Source organism: Gallus gallus, chromosome 1 (genome assembly GCF_016699485.2).
Source record: "Gallus gallus isolate bGalGal1 chromosome 1, bGalGal1.mat.broiler.GRCg7b, whole genome shotgun sequence".
Classification (NCBI taxonomy): Eukaryota; Metazoa; Chordata; class Aves; order Galliformes; family Phasianidae; genus Gallus; species Gallus gallus.
Window position 1 is genome coordinate 122,495,130 of NC_052532.1, and position 20,189 is coordinate 122,515,318.

Below are 20,189 nucleotides of genomic sequence, written 5' to 3' on the forward strand. Positions count from 1 at the left end.
TTTTTTCTATCTCTATTATTTTACAAGGGTCACTTCTTCCATCTAGCCTGAAGGAAGAATTGCTAGTGAAATTGAGGGAAGCTATTAAACCTATCAGGTTGCAGTGGCTAGAGATGAGAGATATGCACAAAGAGGCCACAAAAGCCACTGTTGCTTGGCCATATGGCCATTTAGCCACTGTTAGAAAACACCACTGTAAAGGCTCCAGAAACATCTAAAAAGTGATTTGCACAAGCTATGATAACAGTATTCAAACAGCTGTAATGTATCTCATCTTGAACTACTCCAAGGACCAACACTGTTTGCATCTTAATCTAGATACTCTTGGACCTGTCCTTTTCTACAAGGCAAGATTTCTTGTTCTTCATAGGACACCTACGAAGTTGGGTGGCTTTTCCAGGCATTGGTGTCATAGGAAATCTCCTTGGCCATGTCTGGGGTTTTTGGAACCTGTCTGTGTCATTGTGGCTCCTTTGCCAGCAAAAAGTGCAGGGAAAGGCTGAAGAGCTCATCATTCATCTTTTTCCTTCTGTCTTATAAATATTAGCTCAGATTTTAACTTGCAGAAGAGAAGTACCTCAATAGTTCTCCCAATCACATTTTATGCCAGACTCTTCTGATATGACCTTATCAGAGATCACTGGGCAGAATGCCTGCTTAACAAAACTCACTGCAGATACATCTGAGTGCTGCCATTTGCAGGATACCAGATCCATGCCTCGGCTGTTTCAGATGACATACATATTTAATCCGTGGCAGTATATTAGCAGATCAGACTTAGATTAATCAGGCTGAAGGTAACTTTTGGATCTTTTCCACAATTAGGTCAGAGATAAATATGGTAGATTGTTATGTGCCACAACACAAGCAAGCACTGGGCAGCAGGTGAAATTGTCAGGGACATCAGCCAAAGAGATACTGTGATGAGATTAAGGGAAGTGAAGTCAATAGCATCTTTGTGTATCTTCATGTGTGTGCACAGATGTGATTTGAGCTTTTCAATTTAAAGAAGCCGCTAATTAACACTGAATTTTTCTCTGCTGTTATAGCAGTGAACGTACAAATGTGCTTTATGCTAAAATATCCTTTTCTATTTCCTTAGTGTTGTAAAATAGGTCCTGCCCACTGATACTGATAGAGAAAGCTGGAGCTAGAATAGCAACACAGCTGTTCAAAACCAAGGGGAAGTCCTTATTTTTGAGGCTCAGTAATGATTGAAATACAGTCAGCAAACAAAAGGGAATTAGTACCTTTAAAATGCATTTAGGGTGTCCAATATAAAATGTGACAGTGGATATTTGTGGGACAATTTTCTGCAAATTAAAAATTGAGCTAAGGGTAATAAATCAAAGGAAATATTTAAAAGCTCTCTAGCCTTTACCAGTACCCCTTGGAAAGGGCTTCTAAAGTACTATTCTACACACACATTCTGATGAGAGAAAATTTTGATTAAAATATTAAAATGTTTTTGGGATTTTTTTCATTTTTATGCTCACTTATTGCACTTGTAACACCAGGAGGGCAAGTGGTGATACCTTCATTACAGTAATTCAAGGAAAAGAAGTCAGTGGACTCCAAAGTGAAAAGCAAATGTGCTGTAACAGTGGAAAGCTAAGATGCAGCTGAGATCTTGCCCACAGTGAAGCTTCCTAAAGGATTCTTCACCTTCAAACTGCAATGGTTAGGATTACATCAGTACAGAGGTCAGTACAGTACAAAAGTTTTTACTTGAGTTGCAATAAGAAAAAGAAAAAAAGAGAGAGAGAGATGTATATATACGTACACATATTTTTTCTTTGTTTCTTTCATGGGTTAGTGGAAAATTCTGATATTCTTCCAAGCAGGGGACATGCTTTCAGGGTCCTATAGCATTGCATGTGATACACATGAAAGGGGAACTCAGCTTCCCTGTGGCAGGTAGCTCTTCCAGATAATAGCTTTTTTAAGCTAATGCCTTGGTAATAGCCCATCTCCTTAACCATCCTCTGAAGAGTATCATTGGCAAGTACAATTAGGTCCCACACTTCTCTCAGAAGATGGATCCCACTAGCTTATTACAGGAAAAATATACTCACTCTCCTTTTTCAAAGGTTAACTAGCTCATCACAGATATTTATCAATTCTGTTCTTGTTGGCCTCTCCCAAAAGCAGCAATCCATGTCTGTCCTTCATACTTCAAGCAATGGTCTAGAGGACACCTTTCTCCACACAGTGGCAGTCTTCTTACAGACTCTCAAACCTCTTCACACCATTTCTGGCTGCCAATGCAGAGAGAGGAGGTAGTAGTGTCTCCAATGTGAAATAAATGTCTAGTGCTCACATTCTCTCAGTGGAAAATGCTTGCTAGAGGCTCAGTCTGGCTCTACATGCAACATTCTTATTTGGAGCTTGCGTCCTATCAGGCATTTTGCAGTAGGATCTTCAATTTTATTAGCAGGACTGTACCCAGGAGACAAGAGCGAAATTATTCTGTAAATATGTATTTTAGAATTGATTCTTCTTTGATGAGTTTTCGTCCTTCCCATTAGTCTTATCTGGAGGGGATTCTGCTCCTGGCCCCACCACTGCTTTGCTTTTGGCTGTTTCTTGGCCGTTTCTTGGCCATTTCTCATCCCTGAGAGTGACCTTTCTCCCATTCCCCTTGACAGGTCTTGCTCAAGGATGCTGTGCTGAGTTGTTGTGTACACTGACTGGGTCTTTTCCCAACCTGCTCCTTGACAGCACTCTGGAGCTCCCCACTGAACACCTGGCGGTGGGATAGGCTGTGTGTGCTGGTAAAATTATCTTTGAGCTGTCACCTACAGCATGCTTAGATTCAGAATATGCTGCAAGCCTCAGAGGCCTTCTGAATGGCATATCCTAGGTTTGGTCCTCAGGAGCACCATGAAAATCACCCTTGTACGTGTGGCCCTCCTCCCACACCAAACATTAGTGGTGCCTCCTCCTTTCTCTGCTCTCACTGCCCCACTCTGGAGCCACGGTGTTCTGCGTAATGACCATTAAAGTTGTTTTTCTAGGGCATATCCAGATTGCTCTGGATTGCTCCGTCTCAGGGGCCGTGCAAGGCAGACAAAGGGCACTTGAAGCTCAAAGAAGGGAATTTCCCAGGACCAAAAGTGCAAAGATGGCATTGATTCTGCTACAGTGTTGTGAAGATTAGCATTCTGAGTCACCTGGGGGAAAATGAATCCATTTTCCCTGGTTCCATTCTAATTCATTTGCCAAAGAAAAGGCAAAACAGAAATCTGTGGAACTTTCACCTTTGTGTCAATGCACTGTCACTAAGAGCTACTAAAGAACATATTCCCCCTCCGGGCCCTCTGAGGTCACATAGTTTTTCACAGATAGCGGAAAGAGGAGCAATGGCTCCAGCTGCCACCATCCTAGCACTTTGCTAAAAGTCAGATTCAGACTTTTTAGTTAGCTGAAAAGGCTGTGGTTTTGAATCAGTTATATAGCTGTTCAGATGACTAGAGAGCATTTTATATTATTTGTATCAGTAAAAATGTAGTGTTTAGCACAAGTAAAATGCTGTCAGGATCCCCAGAATTAACTTCTTTTTCATTAATACTGCCTCACAGGCTTTCTCCATAGCAAGAACATTAATTGAGCACTTTCGTTTCAGTGGGAACTCACAGAACTGAACGCATGCTTTTCACAAAGTCAGTTTTCTTAATTATTATTTGAGATGCTTGTTTTGACTCAAATTTCTATTCTTCCTTAGAGGATGCTGAAGAGAACTAATCCACTCTGAATATTTTCCCTCCCAGATTATTTCTGCTACTTAGCATTGGAAACTTATCCTTCATCAGGGACTGATCTGGAAGCTGGTGAAGTCAGTGAAGCCCTTTTTATAATTTTTTTTCTTCTGATTTCCATGAGCACTGCATTGGAATTAGAAGCAAACTGGCTATATAAGTTTGTCTGGAACTGGTGAAACTGCTCTTGTTCTGCAGCTTAGCCCTAAATGTGATGACATTTCACATTTTCCATGCAAAAGTAGGAGAAGTATCTTCAAATTGCATAAATATCTTCCTTTTCTCTTCCTGTCAAGCCAGAGAAGATTAATTTTTAAAGTAAAATCTGTAGGGGGCATTTATGGAGAAAGTGTGACTGCTCAGATTACTCTTCTAGGCAGGAGTTCCTTCAGGCAGCTTTGGTTTTGGCTTTCCAGTTCTCAAAAGAAGTTTAAGACATGAACTTCTATGTTGAAAAGCATTAGAATAAATTACCTTGAAGGCCTGGAAGAAGCTGTTATTTTTTAAGATATTGGATTATAGATAATGAAAATAAATAGATTCATTAAAATATTTCCATGCTACTTTATGTAATGCTGATCTCATCCTATAGCTTTTGTTTCTTTGTACCTTGCTGTTTTCTAATTTTAAAGAATAAGGATTAGAGAGCTCTACATATTCTCTTTATGCCCACACATTAAATTTATTCTCTCTGTATTTAGAAATATATTTCTAAACATAGAAATGTAAATATTGTGCTGAGTCAGATCTTCTGACTATATTCATGAATCGTAGGATCATAGAATCATTTCAATTGGAAGGATCCCTTTACGGTCACCTAGTCCAACTCCCTTCAATGAACAGGGATACCTACAGCTACATCTGGGTCCTCAGAGCCCAACCAGCCTGACCTCGAGTGTCTCCAGGGATGGGGCATCCATCACCTCTCTGGGCAACCTGTGCCAGTGCTTCACCAATATTATAAAAAACTTCTCCCTTACATCCAAACTAAACCTCCTGTCTTTTAGTTTGAAACCATTTCTCCTTGTCCTATAACCACAGACCCTGCTAAAGAGTCTGTCCCCTTTCTTCTTATAGCCTCCCTTTAGATACTGAAAGGAAATGTGACTTCAGGTGATGCAGAACCCTGTTGCTGAGGTTAGGATACCACTTCAGCACAGTGAGAGTCCTTTGCAGGAAATGCCAATGTCTGCAATCTCACAGATTACTTCCACATTCCTCTAGAATGTTTTCAGTAACATTACTTATTTAACGCTGTAAGTTTTGGCTGCTGCCTCACCTTTTCTCAGCAGCTCCTGGGCCACCAATGTCAATAACAGGTTTGAAAAAAGATGAAGGGCTCTAGCAGTTCAGCCTGCAGTAGCTAAATATAATTTTCCCATCAGTTCTTTCCTATTGCCTATTTCCTACTGCATCTCATGCTGGGGAAGAAGTGAAGCAGGGTGAGAAAGTCACAGTGCCTGTGGAGGAGTGGGGTTGGCCTTTACTCCTCACTTCTGCAGCAGGAGAAAAAAATCTGTCCCCAGAGGCATCATATATCCCTGGATTTCCCGCCCCCACCCCCCCCCCTCCAACAGTTATAAATTGTCAGTAACTCATGTGAGACTCTAAAAGCTTCTATTGCTATAACACCTATGACCTATGATTCAGAGCATCATAAGTGATGGCTCTGTAGCCTGAAAAAATATGGAGAAAAAGTACTGAGAAGCAAAAAGAGATCTCTCATGTTGCACATTTTTGACACTTTCCTCCTATGGCAATGAGATTTTTCTTAAGGATTCTTTTTATTGACTTGGCTTTATCATAGTGCATGACAGCATCTATCCAGTGAGAGATGACTTAACCTTTCTCCTCAAGTACTGAACCAGTCAGGTCCAGCCAGTCACAACAGGATGCCAAAGACCTGACCTGATGCTACACTCTTGAAGACCCACTTTAAAGACATGTTTTCTTGATAAATTAGAAGTCATTATAATTGTTTTACAGTTAAATGTGAGTAGTTTAAATGCCTCAGGGCTTCATTTTGTCTTACTAGCTAGAATTTTGTCCTGCAGCTTTGCCAATATGTCTGCACACTCTTTAGAATTAATCCTGGATCTCCCTCCTTCCATCCTACTGTATTTCCAACTTCACAGAGTCTATTTGTTTGGGACTTATTTTCTAAGCCATTATTTTTCCTCTTACATTAGTGTCTTGAAATGGAACTACTCCACTGTTTTAATCTACTACTTCTCTGAGTGCAATATGACTGCTTCAGTCCTTACTTCTCTGATAAATCTGCTGAGCATTCATTCAGGAAAGCTGTGTCCTTCTGCAAGGCGACCTACCACTGTTATCTGACTTTTTATCTGAAGGCAGTTTCTCAGCCAGTTTACATTTTCCTGGTGTCAGTCATGCACTTTGAGGGAAGGTTCTCTGATATCAGCCTGATATCAAATCCCCTCTGCGTGAGATAGTTCACAGGACCATTGCACAGCATGCTGAGAACTCTTCTGTATCATGATGAGTGTTATCAGCATACCTCAAACTTGATCAGCAGAATGTATTCTAGCAAACTATTTAGTTGATGCTTATAGCCATGCACTGCAAAGTACACATCTGGATCCACAGTCTCAAAGACATGAAGCAGGTTACGGCAATTCAGTCACAAATGTAAGTGACAGGGGTGTTTGCAGACACAAGGAGGGTAAGGGTAATGTATACAACATTGGCTTTCTGCCATAAATTTACATAACTGCTTGGGAATTAACCTGTCAAGACTCCTGGATTCCCTCCCTGGTCATGGGAGGCACAACTGGTGGAAGATGCTCAGGTTGGGCTCAGCCTTGCACAACTTGCGGAATATGTCACATTCTAACTGCACTTTTGAGACACTCATTGGCATAATCCCAGGGACAAGAACACTTTTACTCTTTTACTGTAAGATTGATACAAAATTAGGCACGCGAGACCAGATCAGCAGAAGGTTGCTTTTGACAATCTTTTTCTTGACAGAGCAGTGGAAAAGTGGAATAGCTGGGCCCTGGTGGGAACAGCTCTATTGCAAATGAAGAAAAGAGTGTAGGAAATGATAGTAGCACATTTAGCTTTATTGGAATTGAACAAATACTTTTTTTTTTTTTTAATAAACCCTTTTACAGCAAGTGTAAAATTTTAATGTTTGATTCATTTTATGTTACAGGTTGTCTTCTTCTGTGTAAGCAAAAATACCATCTTTTTTTTTTTTTTTTTTTTTTAAGTTTTATTTTCTACTTTAAAACATGTAGCAAGGATTTGAATAATGCAGATCCGGCACCAAAAGGTAACAGGTTCTGAAAATCACAGTACAGTTTTAAAATTCTTAGGTTAATTATGATATTTAAAATGATAGCCACTTTGAGTAAAGATATAAATTAGAAGTCTGTAAACAAGTTGTGTTTACCTATAGAGCTATTGATCGCAGCTACAATGAGAGCAATAATAGAAACTCAATGCTAAACTGAGCTACACCTTTGAGGAACCAAGTTCTTACTACGTAGTGTGGTACAGGGTAGCACAATAGGTAAAATACAATTTGGCACCTCAAGTTGCATGTAAAATCAGCAGAAATAAAATGAAGTAAGTGCACTGTCTTCCAACAAAAATAATCAGGGCAGTTTCACTGGTTTTGGAGTGTCAGCTATCAAATAAATCACACAACACACAAGTTCAACCCCAAAATTACAATTCTAGTAAAGCAAGATAATATTAAAATGCACACCCACAAGGACAGTAAAGTATAAATCTGTTAGTTTTTGTTTTTCCTCTCCTTTGTCAGTAGAAATAATTTACAACCCACAAAAGGACTCCTTGGTGAAACCACTAACTACAGACATGGTCATGGAATGTAGCTCAGTAGACTTGTTTCAAATAGAAAGGCAACATTATCCTGAAAAAGTTTGGTCCTCTTATAACTCGCTGTACTGTAGCCACCACAGTCTCTTGGTAGATGTTTTAGGAGCACTGTTTTCTGATTCTCTTTTGTTTCAAACAATAATTTCTTGGTGATAAAGTTGAGTAAAATTTGGCCCCTTTTACAGATGTCTGGTCAATGCTGAATGTGGAAGAAGAACACTAAGAGTACATAAGGGGAACCCTTATTGACTGGTCTCAGGCATATTGTTTCATGCAACCACTTTTCCTTCTATAATTCTTTTCCTTTTTCATTTTCTCTTCAGAGTCCTGAGGGGAAAAAGAAACCCTTTATCCAAATAACAGAGAGACATTTCATTGTTTATTTACATGTGGATCACTTTGGCTGACAAGTCCTGGCAAACCAGTTTCCTACTTCTTGTGAATGTCCTCATGCCGTATAATTTTGTATGTAATCCAGTAAAAGATGTTGAAAATGAGGAAGGCGAGTGGGAATGCAGCACGGGATATTGTATCAATCCTTTTTGCACGGTCAACAAACTTCTTTTTGATAGAATCTGAATCCTTTGGTGGTGCTGGAGGTGGGTTTGGTGGAGTAGCCTTGACTGCTGTGCCGTCTTTGACTTGGAGACAGTGACCCATGCCATAGCCACTAAAATTGAATCGACTGTCACGAGCAACCTCATCTTCCTGGGAGAGAAAGAAGACAAATGAGAGACACAGTCACCTGTATATCAAGCATGCCGTACACTTGAGTAGTTGAGGTGTACCCCTCCAAAGCACCTAAGCAAACCAGCTGATTAAGTTATAATACAAAATCCAGATTTAAAAGACAGTAATTAAAACTCAAGCAATAAGACAAGGAAATAAGGTGACTGCCAATGTTTGTGAACCTGAGCTTTTCTCTATGACCAAGCCAAGCAAACCAAATGAGCAGCCAGTTGTATCTCAGTTCCGTAAGTAAGAGATCTCACTTCACAGATTTCTCATTTCCTTGGACTTGCTGCAGCAAGAAGACCTAGTTGTGTTGGCAGCCAGGTGTCTTCTCTAGCAGGGCTGATTTGAGTGGCCTGAGCACCCAGAGGCTAAACCTCATGGAAGAGATTATTCTTGGCCCAGTCTAACCGCAGCCTTGCACCTCCATCCCAGATCTACAAAACAAGGGTTGATCATACCATCCCCATGCTTATAGGAATGCTCTGAGAATCGGTACTTTGAAGGACACTGAATGCTTGGATTTAGTGGTAACAGGAAGTTAGGTGCAATATTGCAAGCTAACGTAGCACTATCTTGCAGAATTCCTTTCTCTTGTCTAAGTAGGTAATAATTGGTTTTAGAAAGATAAGTATCTACCACTTAACTTCATCATCATGGCTGTGTGATGAAAAGTCTGAGGCTGTTTATGCTTGTAAAATCTCACAGCCACTTCTCCTGACTGATAACACAGTAATATAAGAGTTAACAGTCACTAGAAGCCCTCCATAAAGGAAACAAAACCAGTTTTATTCTTTTTTATTCTGGCAGTGATGAAATGTAGATCCAGCAGCATGCCCTAAAACACTTTCTCCTTGACTGACAAATACTTCATTGTTGAATTTAAATGACCTCTTCTTGAGATCACAAGCAGCTCACTCACTCAGGGAATACTCCCTCATATTTCTCGCTAATCCACAGCCTTCTGATCTTAACAGAGAATAAGAAACTGCAAGAAAAAAAAAACATCAGAGCTGTAAGATACTGGATAAAGAGCATGTTTGCTGAATTTGGGATAGGGATTGACAATAATTTACTCCAAACTAGGATGTAAATAATTGCTCCTTCATAGCAGCACTGCTTTCAATATTTTCATTTTTCTCTCTTCTAGTCTATATCACTGGATTTAGCTGTATCATCAGGCTTGTACTCCTTACCTTGGAGCTAACATGCAAATGAGAATAACCAGAGGTGAGGTCCAAAAATATCAAATGAGGAATAGTCACTTTGAGGTGAATTGAGTGCTTATGGAAGAAGAATAAGCAATAAACAGTGCTTTTGAGACCTTGTCACTCCAGGCTGAAGACTATTCTACAGTTTACCCATGAACAAGTGCATTACTGTAAGGCTGTTTGAGCACCTATCCAGGATTTTTATCTCCTTCATCTCCAAAAATCGCCATCATTAAGAACAAGAAGTTTAGACTTCTCATATTTCAATTTTATCTGTATACAGTTTGCAGTTCCTCTGTGAAAAAAAAAAAAAAAAAAAAAAAAAAAACAAATTCTGCTTGTATAAATGGTTATAAATATATAGAAAATTCTAAAGATAAAGCCATTGATACCTAAGTTCTGGATAGTCTTATGCAATACTTATGCATGACTCAACAACACCACAATGCCCTCCAATAATACAGGGAGCTGCCTCCATTGCACTTTCCCTTTTTACTGAATTTGAAAGATAAAATGCATGCCCAGGAGATGAAAGGTGATTAAAAAGATAACAGATTTTGAGCAGCTGTTTGACCATATGTACTTCATTCACTTTTTTTAAAGTTTAATTTCTGTTACTAGTGAGGGAGGGATCTATGGGGCGAAGTAAAATGTACTGAACCTCATGTAGGACTTGGAAAGACCAGACTTCCACACCCTGCTGGACCACAGCTTTGTTTTGAGGGGCTAAGCAATTCATCCTCAATATTACAGCCCTTTTTTTGGGCTTACATTATTATAACCCTAGTGAGAAGCCATCCAAGATTAGGGAAAATTACCTTTCAGTTGTATGCTACCAGTTCTTCAGCACAAAACCTTTAGTAGTAAAGAACCATCTGTTTCCCAACAGTATTCAGAGCCTTACACTTCCCCCCACCAGACAGTTGGCTGTACCAGTTCTTTCTCTTAAAACCCAGAGGAAAGTTTTCCCATGCTACCTTTCTATTTAGGACTTTCATAGATGCCAATTTACACTGGATACAAGAGGTACAGTATTATTCTGGGATATGAGGAGTATGTGCTCAGCTGCTTTCTCTGCTTGAGCAGATTTCAATTTCCTTCTCCCTGATGAAAGTTTGAATTGGCTTGTTACCTACTCTCCCAACGTGGTGGTGTTTGCTGGTTGCAAAAAGTGTGCATATCAGTAGCTTTTATGTTTACCAGAAAAACTCATTACAAAGCCTAAATAACTAATGAAGAATATAGGACTGAGTTTCTACTTGGCCCCTTTTTTCAACAGAAAATTGGTACTAGTAGCACCTAAGACTCCTCTTGAGCAGGGGGTTGGATGAGATGACCTCCAGACATCCTTCCAACTTCAAACGTGCTGTGATTCTGGGATCTATGTCCTTCTGTAAGCAAGTAAAACCACAGCCCTTACAAAGCACAGCTGGTGGCCCTCAACTCCATCCCCATCTCATGGTTTTCAACAGTAAGGCCCTTTAGGAGTTGAAGTGGCTTTGCAGCCTGGCACTTGCTAGCCCTCTAAGCACTGCCAGCATCTGCGGTCTCACTGACAATGCCTGACACCATCAGGGCTCTCCCATCTGACCAGGCATCACCTGAAAGACCTTAACGTGGTGAGGTCTCTGCCCTCTTTCATAAAATAGGTTAAACAGGAAAACTGAATCTCCTGTGGAAATCAAGATCCACATGTCTTTGAGGAGTTGTAGGAGAATATGTTTGCAGTATTACTGCAGTCAGATTTGTGTCCTGTTGGTCACCTAAACCCTTGAACCTGCTCCACCCAAAATAAAGCAGGAAGGAATGAAAGACTTCCTCTCTGCTGCTGGAAGAAAGAGAGCCGGGGTAAACCCTAGCACTGGAACTACATGCTGTGGTCATTAGCCATGTGGTGATACCTCATGATCCCAGGAACAACTAAGTACCCAATGTGCTTTATTTTAGCAATACAAACATGGTTAAAGAGACTATACTTAAAACACTTTTGTATAACTGCAAAGCTATAATGTGACATTTCAGAGTATCTTCCAATATTTTGTCATATATAAAAGATTTTGGGGAGGAGTTGTGGAAATTAGGATACTAAGTTTAGTTTCTTTGACAAAGAGAGCCCTTTTTTTCATGTTTTAGTGTGTGAGATGAAGAACTGACCTCAGTCACTTTCCCTTAACAGCCTCCTTTCACCTGGAGGCTTGGGGAACTACTGGGCATACTACCTCAAGTACTTTCTAATATGGCTACAGAATTGCTTTTCATTCCCAAGGTCATATTCAGTTTCCACAATCTCACATACCCTACAATGTAGTCTCATCTGAAGACAGACTTCTGTTTGAATTTTTCACTGCCTTACTCACTGGTAAAGGTACAAACCACACTGCAAACATTTCTATCTTTGTTTTGATTGGTCTACAAATACAACTTGCATTCATTTTAAACAAAACAGGATCTTGCTTGCTTCAATTCTGGGTTATTTGTGTTTTTACAGATTTTGAAACTAAAATCAAAAACTGGTGAGAAGCCACTGGAACCAGAATGGCAGAATCCCCTGTCATTAAATTGACTTACTTAATCCTTCTAAAGGGATGTGAAGTAGTCTTGCATAATACATACCCACAACTCAGTCTGCTCTTGATAAAGACCTGGGGAAAAGAGTCACAAGCTTGGATGAAAAACAGAAAATAAATAAATAGTAGAATGAAAGGGTTCTTTTACTGTTTTTCTCTGAGATGTTCACATTCCTGAGTATTCTACAATTATCCTCTGAAAAGCTAAGAACATTTCCTGGGAACAGGGCAAATGCTTTCTACAAACACATTTTCAACACCACCTGGTTTCCTAAATAGGGTTATGTGTACTATCTTATGGTATCATATTGAACATATTTAGATGTTGCCTTTAAACAATTTTCATCAAGCAAGATTTTTTTTCCAAATTTTTAATTTCCTTTTATAATTGTAATCATTTTATTTGCTCTACAATGTGATGGCATTAGATTCTCTTGTCTCAGCTTTACGATAGACAACATCGAAATCAGAGGGTTTGATATGGTTCTCTTATTCCTCTTCCATCTTTACAAATCTTTAATTTCTACTCCATCATGTCCAGAGTGTAATTCATGCCATGAAATTCAGGCCAAAGCAATCGAGAATGGGAAAAATAGATTAGACAATCAATTCCCTGCCTTGCATGCATCACTTTCTCTATGATGTTCTTTGTCCAGACAACTTTTAAATACTTATTGTTAGCACTGACTCATTTTAACAATGAGGAAAATGAGAGAGAGGCTGGCTTCAAACAGTGTATTTAATTTACTCTCTGATGTGATTTATTCTTTTAATTTTGCTACTCTTTTTCCAACATATGGTGGGCAAACGATTTAAATGACTATCTAGTTTAATTAAATTTCAAGGACATAGGAGATTAATTTTAGGTGTAGGGTAGAAAACATCAGGGAAAATTTCCTTTTGGCATTCGTAAGCACAAAGTTAGAAAACCACAATAAATTTAGACTGGAATGCAAAATGGAATCAACAGAAGTTAGACAGCAACATAACTTTGGAGACTTCGTTCCTAAATTATCTTTATGATTTTCTAACACCTCTCATCTCTCAGTACCTTAAAAAATTCACAGGATGGGCTTACATGAATTCAGTTCTCAGGAGTCAGTGAGTGGAGGAAGGTAGTCCAACTGAGAAGCACGGCTGGGTTTTCAAATCCTTGTTGGTTCCCACACAAGGCTCTAACAAAACTAAGTTGTCAAGAGACAAGAGGGAAGGTCCTTTCATGGATTAACCGTTTAAAAAGCAATAATAGAGTTCAGGAATAAAAGATCAGTTTTATAACTGAGGAATTTTCTGGAGAGATTCTCCTAAGCATCTGCACTAGAGCTAGGAACACAGAAGAGATTTTTAATAATCTGAAGAAAAGGTTCCCAAGTCAAGGCAGGCTGGAGAAAAATGCTATTCAGAATGGACAAATCTCAACCAAACAGAAGGATATCTAATACTAACTGACTACGTAACAAAATTGTAGTAGATAAAGTGCAAGCTAAAGTGCATTGCAAAAAATCCTATTTAGACATAGACAGTAATATGCTCAGAACTGGTTTCTTCTTGGGTGATTGCTGTGGGAATTACCACAGAGGCGACTGAAAACATTAGTCCACTGCTAAGTGGAAGTCAGACAACAGGCAAATGAATCAGAAAATCTTTGCCACTTTATTCACTCATGTTGCGACCACTTTTTAAACATGAGGAGCATTTCTGGTCATCCAAAACCAGGAAAGACGTGACAGAATTAGACAAAGTGCCAGGAGGAGCAGCAATAATGATAAAAGACTTCTTATGCATGAGGAGATGCAAAGTAGCTGAGATCTCTTCAGTGCAGAAAAACTGTGTTTTAGAGATAATCACAAAAGTCATAAAATCATGGTGAAAATTAATAAATGGAGAGAAAATGAATAGGCTAAGGTAATTCTTTTATTTTCTTTCTTTCTCTCCTGTGCAGGAAATAGGAACACAATGACACAGTGAAGGAGAAAGGAAGAATTTATTTTTCAGAAGGAAGCTATCTTTCATTTACCTGTGTAAATCATTTTGTGAAATGTTTCAGGGGATGAAAACAGGACAATGTTTTCCTGTGAATGTGAATGGCACAGATTCATTAAATATAGGTTAATGTGTGGATATTGAATATGCAACCTTAGTTCATGCAAAAGTACATTCTCAACTGCTTATTTTCAGAAAATAGAAAAGACCTTCTGGATTTTTTATGGAGCTTTTAAATACAACTTCTCTAAACATCCATGCCTGGTCACTTCTGGAGAAAGGATCCTGGAACAGAAGGCATTCATTTTCACCTCGTATAACATGTCTTAGAATTCAGACCTTCCATCTCTTGGTCATATACTGGGAGCCAGAGCTAGTGTTGAAATACCCTGCATTTCCACTAATTTGTAGTACTTTGAGTGTCATTTTAGTTCTCCTCACATAGTTGTGCCTTGAGGCTAACTCTTGATGCAGAAGGAGGTGACACTCATGTAGCAAACCTATGTGCTGCAGTTCCTTAGAAGGTATGGGGGGAAATAAGGATGGAGCAAGTTCTGCTGGCATTTGGTAGTAAAGATGTCATCATCAGATTTCTCTGGTTTGTTCCTTCCTTAAAACTGCATGATCTCAGTTCACCTATGCCAGATGCTGTTTCTCCTCCTCCAGGCTACAGAGAAGCAGAATGTGATGTAAAACTGTCACTTTCTCACCTCAATCCTGCCAAAAGTACAGATCAAATAGAGCCCAAAATTTGTCCTAAGAACTCTTTTTCCTAAATATTCATCCATGTGTTTCATCAAAAACATAAATGATCTTTATCATTTATGATCCTACAGAGTGATGTTGCCCCATCAGCATTCTATGTGCCAGAATGGTGATGGCTATCGCTGTGGCAGCCCTTTTTCTATCTCTTGATACCCATTTTTCCTGTTCAGCAAGGTTTGCTTTTCCTCTCATTTGGACACTCGTGTGTTATAAAATCTAAGTAAAATAGGCATTTTATAATAATTGGCATCATTTTAATTAATGGAAGAGAAATTGGTCATTGTCTTCAGTAAAGGTTTCCAATTGACAAATTTAGGTTTGTTTTAGAAAACTGTGCCTAATCATACCTCCTATCTCCAATGAACAGCAGAAGAATCTGTGAAGCATGACTGATTTACTTACTCGTTCTGTAAGAACAGCAAGTGAACTGTTGTTAATAGAATAATGAAATGGTAGTTAATGTGGCTTCGCCCTGAACATTATCCAGCTGAAAGAGTAACATAACTTAAACATGTTGTGGAGCAAAAATATTTTCCTGCCTTGGAATATTTGTAAGTGGTATTTAATTTTTTCAAGAAATTCTTTAATAATCGAGATTATACAGTCAGTAAGAGTGATAAGTTTATTATTAAAATATATATATATATATTCTTTCCTTCTTCTTTGGTAAAGCAAGACTTGTTTCCCTCAATTGTGTAAATGAAGTTAATATAAATTTCTTATTCAACTTCATGTTTTATATATAATATGATTAATATTTTAATTTTGAGGAAGGGAGGGAGAATTAGAGGAAGTGCTGTTTTGCAAAGCATTGTAGATTTTGTGATAGAGAGTTATAGCTCCTAAATAACAGCAGAGCTATTCCTAACACAGAAAAACTGTGCCTCGGTTTCCCTGTCTTTTAAATTGCAGTGTTCAGACTCAGTGCTTTGTGTTGTACAGGCTGCATATTAAATCCTCTGAGGACAGCGACATTTGAAGGCTGCTCTAAGTTAGTTCTCATGTCAGTCCCCTTCTAATGATAGCAAAGGCTGACTGGTTCAGCAGTGGGAATGTCACATCAGTCTGTTTTACGTCAGACAAATGCATAGTAATGACCTAGATTTTAGGATAATCTGCTTTGACCAGAAGGCTGGTGGATACAGGGCAGCCAGTTTGTCACCCTGTCAATGAGCAAGGCTGAGTAAATTGGAAAGCCAGAGCTCAAATATGAGGCTACTCTGACATTTTACCAGCTGTGAGATGGCCCCATCAAAGCACAGGAAGGAGGGCAGTGGGTGGGGGAAAGCACTAGGACTGTTGGATGGAAAGGGGGAAGAACAGAAGCACCGAGCAGCCATTGCTTTTCCTACCACAGCACACAGGAGAGCTGAGTTCACAGCTCCCAGCTGTGGTCTGGGGGTACCTGAGTGCCTGCCTCCCCAGGAGTTTCCCCTGAAGCTTTCCTGGTGCTTTTCTCCAAGCAGATTTAAATTTGAGGGGAAGATGATGGTTTCTATTGCACTTCTGGGAAATTTCTCACTGCTGTCTGCCTCAGCTGAAATACTTTTTAAATTACATTTTTAGAGCACCCCTGTGCCCTGACCTCAGCTTCTCAGTGCTTTATTTATTGAACAGCCAAAATTAAGAAAAAAAAATGAAAAAATAAACAAGTGTATATCTGTGTACAAGGCCTGGAAATGACTCTTAAGTAATCTGATTTATGCAGATTACCCTCCAGAACAAAATACCACTAGCAACTTCTTCAGGCTTTGGTTTCAATTCCCCCAGCTCCCCAATTTTTGCAGACAGGGTCAGCCTGCAGCCCAGCCTGCTGCAGGGATGCATGCTCCAGTGTGCTCCACCCTTCCTGCCTGGGTTGGTGTTAGGGACAAAGTGCTGCCACCTGTGCCCATGACTGAGGTCCAGCAGCAGCATCCCGCTGGGTGTATGCTGAGAGTGGGAAGCATCTGCAGAAATGTGTGGGGGAAAAGGGAGAATAGGTTCCTTCTGCAGCCCTGCATGAGATGGATAAGGGTAACGAAGGAAAAAAGTAAAAGGAAAGGGAAAGGGAAGGGGAAACGGAAAGATGGAGAAAGATAAGGAAAGAGGCCTTTTTTCTCTTTCTGTGGATACATTCTTTCCTTCGAGCCCTTTGCTACCAGCACAAGCCTAGCAAACACTTGGAGGGATTGCCAGTGTTTTCTCAGACAGATTTTGTACATTTAATTTATGCAAATACCACACAAAACAAATTAAATATTGCAAATTATATTAATAATTTAAATTTTGTAGCTAAAATTAGTTAGGAATATCTGCATCATCTTGAAATGTTCACATGCAAATTTTATAAGGTTTTTTTTTTTTTTTTTTTTTTTTTTTTTGCTGAGAAGACAAACCAACTGATAAATCAATGCCTTCCTTTCCCAGCTATCAGTTCTTAGCACAGGCTCCTAATAATAAATGTTTTTGGGGTTGGTTTTCTTTTCTTATCTTCCATTACACAAATTATCCATCCTGGATTTGCATATAATTTTGTTCTTGTTAGCCAAGATCTCAATCTGCATTTCTCTAGCTGTTTTCACGTAGCTCAGAAGCGTGACTGGGTTAAACAAAGCACTTGCCAGCTACCTGCACTCCAGACTTTGTTACTGAAATTAAATTGTTGCATCTTAGAAACATCTTGACTGAATATATTAGAAATTTGCTACACAAATCCACTTTCATAGTTTCATTTTGATTTTCCTTTTTGAGGGTTATTCTACAGATGTCTGATATTATTTATTTATTCACAGCAAAAAAAAAAAAAACATTCATCATGAGGTAAAAATCGATGGCATTCAATACTATAGCAACTTGATAGTCCAATCTTTACACAGACAGTTTATTTTTCCCTCATCTAGTTAGTAATAAATCCCCAAATCCTACAAGGTCATTGGAAATATTTATCCAACAGAAAGGAAATAAGATTTCATTTAAAATGAGGTAGGTAGTTTTTTTTCTGCTGTATTAAGCACAGAATTACACATACACATGCACGCATTCTGCTGGTATGAGTACGTATAAATGCATGTGTGCATCCTACTTAATTTAGTACTGTAATGCCTTTTGCATTGTCTAAAGGAATCTATTAGTGAGAAACGCACATAGCTAAGGTTGATATTTTCCATCTTAAAGTTAAGAGCTCTCACCGGAGCATTTCTCAAGCTGCAATCTCCATTTTGCAAACATTTCTGCTGTCTTCTTCCCCGTCAAATGTGACTGTGGTTCTCAGGAGCAGAGATGCAGGATACACAACCAAGGGTCATTAAACCTTTCCAGTCCTCTCTGCTATGAACAGGCTCGCTGGTGGGATTCTGGCACCTCTCCAGAAAGACCATCTGCCCAGACTGGTAGTTAGGTAATAGATTGCCTGGTAGTGGACTTCTATTACTTGGCAAAACTGATTAAAAGATAACCTAAAATAGTAGATATATAACAGTCTATAAAAGGCGAGGGCAGACAAAATGTGGAAGAATGACTATAGTCAGAGGAAGAGGTATCCTTGGGAGAGGATCTCGGTTGCTCATTTGAACTCAAGTCTTGCTCAAGATGACTAAGAAAAATGTGTGAAGTGCCCCATTATTTTAGCTAGAAGAAAGAGTACAATGATAACATCACTTTTCAAAGACAAACAAATGAAATGACTCAAACCTGTTACTCTAACAGCCTTCCCCAGATGTGTATATTGCATGCCTCATCTTCTATGTGTTCTGAGTAAATAAATTCTAAATCAGTGTTTCAGATGCCTATCTTTGGGTGTACTGAAGAGGTCAGGACTCACTTTGAGGGACTATGGCCACTTGATATTAAGGTGTTATTTTCAATATCAGCTTCAAGGGCTAACACCTAGGGGAGGAAGGGTTTTGCACAGAAAATGTGCCCCTAAGTCAGAGCACAAAGCAATGCAGGAGATCCCCCCGGACCAAGGGAGACCTTGCAACACAGGTTTCTACCTCACTGGACCTCCAACAGGCTTGTGAATACCAGGTAGGAATGCTCTGCCAGGATCGAGCAACATGATGGCTCATTCACAGTTAGTGAAAATCAACCTGACCTGTTTGTCCTCTGAGCTGAAAACATGGATGGTATCTTAAAACCACTTATGAGAAATACAAACAAATCAATTAAGGAAATTATTTTTATAGCCAATCTCAGGCTGTCTCCTTCCTTCTACAGCTGCCTCTTCTTTGTGATTCCTTTTCCACTTCTTTCTACTGAAAATTTTGCATCATTAATTCCTGGTTCTGCTCCTGCCTAGCTCCTCTTTGATGCTTTCACCCTTGCTGATTTCCAAACGTGACCTCTGCCTTCTACTTGCAAAATTTGGTTCCTTCCTCAACCCCTGTCTGCTCTGGCCTCTGCAGACCTTTCTGGACTCTGCAAATAAATTCTCTTCCTTGAGAGAAAAGACAAATCATTAAAATAGGGCTCCACCTTGCCAACATCACTTTTGACTTGAGAGGTTTTATTCGACCTTTTAAGAAGAATCAGGAAATGGTTTACTTTTTAAAAATAGCTTATTTCCCCCTGCATATATCCACAGAGCTTCTAATTGCTCAGAGAGTTTCCAGTACCACAAAGTGCTTTGAAATGTATTGCTATGCATTCATCCTACTGTTCATGATGCACCACAAGCTGTGATACCAGCGTGGAAACCTGAAGATCACTGAACAAGTTGTCCCAAGGAGCTTTCTGTGCCTTTGTTCTGACTGTCTAGAGCTTGCAACAGGAATCAAATGGAGGCTTTGAAAAATGAATATAATAATTTCAGCAAAATCCAAAGTGGAATTTTTCTTTTATTCCTGGTTTAATGTTCAGCAAAGAGAGTTATTGTTTGTGCATTTTACATGTTGTTCCAGTCTACTGAAAAATCAGTAACGGGGTTAAGTGTTCATTCAGCAATAGATTAGAGATTTGGCATGCTCTAGAGTACTCCAATGACATGTCCAATCACAGCAGTACCATCTACTTTTCCTTATATGCACTAAATTTATAGCACTGTGTTAATTTCTAAATCAATTTACACACCACCTACAGGAAAAAATATTCAACAGATAAGTAATATTTGGACTTAGTGATTTATCTTTAGCAAACAGTTAGTACTTGTAAATGTATCTCCAATTACTCTCAGCTCTCAGAGAAAAGAGTTTAGAGATCACTAACATTGTTTATGTTCTTTAAAAAAAAAAATCTGATAAGAAGTGACTTGTGATTCAGGTGTTATTTCCCTAAATTATTGTTCATTCATGTCTGGCTAGAATTTTGAAAATATATTACAG

At 39.1% G+C, this 20,189-nt stretch overlaps 1 protein-coding gene across 8 annotated transcripts in view; it reads right to left on the bottom strand.

The window, feature by feature from the left end:
* Positions 1 to 6,826: 6,826 nt before the first annotated feature.
* The window catches only part of GLRA2 (glycine receptor alpha 2), a 128,290-nt gene continuing 114,927 nt past the window's right edge, over positions 6,827 to 20,189 (bottom strand). For all 8 annotated transcript variants that reach the window (XM_040655188.2, XM_040655190.2, XM_040655180.2 and 5 more), the window contains one exon: positions 6,827 to 8,339. In XM_040655188.2, the coding sequence (XP_040511122.1) occupies positions 8,061 to 8,339 (279 nt within the window). In that variant the 3' untranslated portion in view covers positions 6,827 to 8,060. The remainder of the gene's footprint in view (positions 8,340 to 20,189) is intronic.